Here is a 6000-nt window from a genome sequence, read left to right as displayed (position 1 = left end):
TTGATAATACAATAAAATCAGTTAGGTGCTATAACTTCCTGGTATTAGCATCTAACTCAGTTGATGGTGTGTTTTAGCTGGACTAAACTACATTATGAAGCTGTATGAGATTAAGTCTTTTTGCTGAGCCATGTGAGCTCTATTTAACCGGTCATATATCCAGTCTGTTCTGTGTAGCACGTTATCTCTTAGCTGTAAATTATGGATTAGATATTAGTACAGCAGCGCTTGGTTGAGACAGTCGGTGTCCCATGGACTGTACCACCCCATGAATCCACCCCTCCTTCAGCCTTGCGGTGGGCCGCTCCCCCTTCTTCACCGCCCGCTTTGGTGCAAGCCCAAACAGAACATCATGGCGATTGATGGTAAGTAGGCCAATAACGTCTCTCCTTCCCTCGTAATTAACTTCAGCTGGATACAATACATGTCACAGCTGAATTCTTTCAACTTAAAAGTGCTCGTGGTTTCAGGGGAACGGTGCTTGCTTTGTGCGGAATAAATTAAAGTTGTTTTTATTTCTTTGAAGCGGTGATTTTCCTGTGCTGTGTGAGAGAGTAGAAGAGACAGACGAATGTTGAAGCGGCGGTGTGTGTACCGGCGGTGCTGAAGGGACAGCTCCGCTATTTCAACCGGATATTTCTCTAAACAGAACACACGGTGTCTGTGTGTATTCATTCCCTGGTTGTGTTTGTAATGTTAATTTAACGAAACTCTGGCTGTCATTTGGTTCCCGCGGAAGTCGGCTGCTCGTTCTGTAGCCTTGCTTCGTGCTGGCACTTTACAACTTGGGTTAAAGAACCTCACACAGATGGGATCTGAGGTCTCGTTCAGTGGGTGCTGTTATAAAGAGAGGGTGTGAAACCGTGCCAAGTTTTACCCCGGGACAGTATGCTCTGCAAAGTTCTGGTTCTGCTTTTAAAAATCCAAAACACACACAAGTTACGCTTACTGCAGAATAACTCATTTCCTATGTGTGTCATCTTGTGTTTTAGCTCCTGTCTCTGGGCTGCACAGTAAACACATATGTGCTTTACACCTTGCTCTGCTTACATAACTTTGCAGGTTCTAAGCAGCTTTGGTGTTTATTTAATCAGTTATATTTTATAGTAATATCATAATGCTTGCAGCTGTGCGATACAGTGCTTTAAATGTCACTGGACAGAGGACATCAGATAGCTCAGTGATAAATGACCTGTTTTGTAATCACAGAGAGTGGAGGCTTATTTCCCCGTTTGATCAGAATATAAAGCTGTGTTCTGGAAAATATCATCCACTGATGGGGAATATTATATAGTTAATCCTAGTTAATTAAGTATGAAACAACACGCATGTCTGAGCACCTTATACAGATTGCTGATTTCATGCTGTACAAACTTTGTGGATGTTTTCTAAAAATTGGTGCCAGTGCTTTAACCAGTCTGTTTTACACAAGGTTTAAAATTCATATAATGATGTGATGCATTTCACAGTCAGACCTGTAAAAGTAGTTTATGGGTGTATTTTATGCCTTTATTTACAAGTGGACAGTAGAAAGGTGACAAGACATTAGGGGGAAAGAGAAATGGAAAACACAACAAAGTTTCCCAGCCAGAGTCGAATGGTGACAGCTCTGATCACGGTGTAAACTATACAGTATATTAAACCACATGGCTAGCAGGACACAGCAAACCTATAAAGGTTTTAGGTTTGTACCAGTCTTTGAAGAAAGTGGAAAATAGTAGGCCGTGAGGAAAACAGGGCAGAAACCAGCACAGTGATAAACACTGTAAACTAGGCAACTAGACCAACCACCAGCCTGGGGCCTCAGGGCTTTGCTAACAACACTTGTAAAATTCACAAACAGACTGTTCTGAATGAGACTCATCAAGTGTACTGGAGAATCTGAAAAAATGATTGACTGAATGCCAGTCACACCTGCAGTTTGTTTTCTTTGGCATGAACCATAGCTAGTTGGCAGAATAAATGTTGGCATTGTATGTTTCTGCAAACCACTGATATGTAACATTTGCTTGTTTCATATGTAGAGGATATATCATTTGTTTCTTTACGTTTCGTATTGTGACAATGTTGTGGTTAACTTGTGGCTAAAAAACATTTGGTTAGCGTTATATATCACGTTTTAGCATATATCATGTTTTAGCATAAAATATCAGGTTTGGTCAGAAATGTCAAAATGTCTTGTAAAAAATACCCACTTTTGTCTTTATAAACACGGCCAGAATTAACATTAACTAAAAAGTAGTTGTTTAGTAGCTACAAACACGGCAGCAAATGCCCCGAATTCTGGTAAGACAATACCCACTTCCAGTGTTTGTTGGTCCCGAACAGTGGTCTTCTGTACAAACATGGCTGGAAATGTCCCGACATCCCATCCAAAATACCTAGTTTTGTGGCCACAAGCATGACAGTAAATATCTTGATGTCCCATTAAAAATACCCACTTGTGTTGCTGCAAACACAGTCAAAAATGTCCCAACGTCTTGATAAATATTCCCACATTTGTTGCTACAAACATGGCTGGAAATATCTGAAGCCTTAATTAAAAATACCAGTTTTAGTTGCTACAAACACGGCAGCAAATGCCCCAAATTCTGGTTAGAAAATACCCTCTTTCAGTGTTTGTTGGTCTCGAACAGTGGTCTGTTGCTTGACAGCCATCTCATATTTTGGCTTAATATATCTGGTTTGTTCGCTACAAACATGGCTGAAAATGTGGCATTGCCTCGCCAAAAATACCTGCTTTTTTCACTACATATGCTGCGGAAAACGTTCTAGTGTCTTGCTTAAAATTCACTCTTTCTGTCACTACAAACATGGCTGGAAAATCTCTTGAGCTCTAATGAAAAAATATTAGGTATATATACAAACATGGTTAGAAATGACCTGACATCTTGGTAAAATATAACCACTTTTGTTGTTTGTTGGTCTTCAACAGTGATCTGCTGTTGTCTGCTGCTTGGCAGTCGTCTCATATTTTGGCATAATAAATATGCTTTGGTCACTACTGACACAGCTGGAAAATTTCTCACTCTCGAATAAAAAAAATAGCAGGTTTAGCTGCTACAAACATGGCAGCAAATGTCCTAAACTCTAGTTAAAGAAAACCCACTTTTGTTTTTTGTTGGTCTCGAACAGTGGTCTGCCGCTATCAGCTTCTTGGCAGCCATCTCATGTTTTGGCTTAATGTATCTGGTTTGGCAGGTTCAGTTGGTACAAACACGGCAGAAAATGTCCCGAACTCCAGTTAAAAAACACCTACTTATTTTGATTGTTGGTCTTGAGCAATGATCTGCTGAGCCGTCTCATATTTTGGCTTAATATATCTGGTTTGGTTGCGACAAACATGGCTGGAAATGTCTGAAACTTTAACAAAAAAAAAAAAAATAAAAATAAAAAAAATACATATATATGTATATATATATATATATACATATATATATATATATACCTTACAGTCATATATATATATATATATATATATATATATATATATATATATATATCAGGTTTTATTTGGTACAAACATGGCTGGAAATTACCTGATGTCTCATTAAAAATACCAAGTTTTGTTGCTGCAAGCATGGCTGGAAATGTCCCAATCTGTAAATAAAAAAATACCCACTTTGGTTGTTTGTTGTGTTCGAATAGTGGTCTGCTGCTGTCAGCTCTTTGGCAGCCAACATCCCCTCCTCATCCAGATGAGAATTTCAGCTATTATACATGTTATCCAAGCTATGTAACTGAAGAAATATTGATTTGATACATGTGAAATGTACAAATCTAATGCTTATCGGGTTTGTAGAAACATACTATTGCCAACATTTTTTCTAGCAACTGGACTGCTTAGAGTGTTGCAGTTTTGCATTGTTTGATTTTACACTTTTTATCAAATGATCCAGAACCTTACAGTCACATGGAAAAATCTGGAACTTGTTAATATGACAGTTTTGCTTAATATTGAAGGAGGTTATTGAAAACAAATCTGATCCTAGTCTTTTTTATTTTATTTTAGCATACAGGACCTTTTGCTATTTCCCCCTATGACTGAGTGTGTTTTTTTCTACATGTTAGGAAGAGCACAATAGCTGAACAGGAGCATCTTATAAATTCACCGCAGGACGCATCATAAGAGGAAGCTCTTTACCCCTGCATTACTAAATCACACCCTGTCTCGTCTCTAGCCGCCTCACTACCATCAAATCTCCTTCAGTTGATCAGACAGCCACACCTTAAATGTGTTAGATGCTTATTCTACCCCGCCCGCTGACCTGAACTTTCCACTAGATTAGTCAGCAAAGTGCTGTTTCCTGAAGGGCCATGATTATAGCGGCCCCTGTCAGCGATATTTCACTGGAGCTAGTCGGCTCCGCTGAGATTTATGCCGCAGCTGTGGGACTGACTGACACCTGCAGCATCCAGAGGCCGGGCGCTCCACACCAGTGGGAGGCTGCCATTCTGTCTGTACTTGTGATGTTAGGGTGGATGAGCAGCATGAGGTGTCACAAAAAACAGGAACAAATGGTTTCTGCCTGACATTTTAGTGCAAAGAATTAATTCAGACATTATGATGTTTTGTTGTGGCTGCATGAGTCAGTGTGTGCCAGTTATTATGTTGTTCGAAAGGTGCTTTTATTTAGAGTGATACTTATTGTCTCATTTAAAGTTCACATGCGTCTGAGTACATCTGCAGAGGGTTTCTATGCTGACACCATTTTCATCAACAATTATTTTTCAACGCTGATTACAGCGAGACACCCCATGTGAAATCATAGTTTTTCATGCATTAGTCACTTTTTAGGTTTTGGGATATTTTTTCTTCCATATTAAGTCTACTTTCAGACTAGTGGATAGAAAATGTCCCACGTACACATTTAGGTGCAAATTAGCTCATATTTAATTAGATAATCCCTCATTTGCATATTTATCATAAAATTTCAGAAAACTTTTTACATTCATTTCATGGTAGTATCTTTTAGCTCACTTGTAATGTCTTATTTTTTTGTCTAAAAATGTTCAGAATCTCACAAAATATAACAATGTTTATTTTATTTTTTTGTCACACTCTCAGCCAGAAATCTCCACTTCAGCACTCCTGTGGTTAAAAGAAACTAGTTGGACAAAGTGTTTTATGATAGACTGATCAGAAAAACTGTAACTAAAATGTGTTATTCATTCTGACATTAATGAAATAGGTTACTAATACTCAAAAAAAGAGGTAACAATTTGCCTGGACATTTTTGAGTTGGATGGAATTAAAAATAAATAAGCTAAAATAGCTTAAATAAAATAAATTGACCTCTAAATGTCACCACAACTTTTGGATTAATTTTAAGTTGGTTAAACTTAATTAGGCCTTTGATGGTTGTATTACACTAACTGGATTTGTTACACTATAAAAAACTCATAGGATTTACTCAATAAAGCAGAGTTTGAACTACTTCAAACAATCCATGCAGATTAAACCTGAATTTTTTACACTGAAACAGAGATATTTTTTTAGAGTGATACTACAAAGTTTCCAGTTTTATTGCTGTCTATATCCTGAAGATTTTTATAGGGAGCTTTGTTAATCTTTCATAGCCTGATTTAGAGAACTTTATGGCTGTTGACAGTATTTTCTCATTTTTCTAAGAGATTGAAAGAGATGTCTAAATTTCCCTCTATAAAATCTGTGAATTTTGAATCTGGCTTTGATCAGTGCTGTGGAAATGTGCAAATTAGCGCCCATTGAATTAGGCTATGCCTAGTTTGCATATTTAAGCACACAATTTCAGAAAACGTTTATTAAAAAAAAATCGTCTTAAAGTACATAATCAACTGGGGAAGTTAGTTTAAAGTTTGCCCTACTCACCTGGGGTGTCTCCTCTTGACAATTATTCTTTCAATTACACAATTACTCCATGAGTGTATGAAATGAAACAGTGATAGAGAAAATGTGGCCATCGCAGTTTCTCAGGGCCCAAACAAGTCACGTCTTCAAGTTGTTTGAACACGTGTTAG

The 6000-nt window shown here is 37.8% G+C and overlaps 1 protein-coding gene across 1 annotated transcript in view; it reads left to right on the top strand.

Moving 5' to 3' along the window:
* The first annotated feature begins 252 nt into the window (after window positions 1-252).
* Window positions 253-6000, top strand: part of syt14a (synaptotagmin XIVa) — an 81884-nt gene continuing 76136 nt past the window's right edge. The window contains exon 1 of the mRNA XM_049596273.1: window positions 253-365. Within this exon, the coding sequence (XP_049452230.1) occupies window positions 269-365 (97 nt within the window). The 5' untranslated portion in view covers window positions 253-268. The remainder of the gene's footprint in view (window positions 366-6000) is intronic.

Source organism: Epinephelus fuscoguttatus, linkage group LG14, assembly GCF_011397635.1.
Source record: "Epinephelus fuscoguttatus linkage group LG14, E.fuscoguttatus.final_Chr_v1".
NCBI lineage: Eukaryota > Metazoa > Chordata > Actinopteri > Perciformes > Serranidae > Epinephelus > Epinephelus fuscoguttatus.
This window is presented reverse-complemented; position numbering and strand designations above follow the sequence as displayed.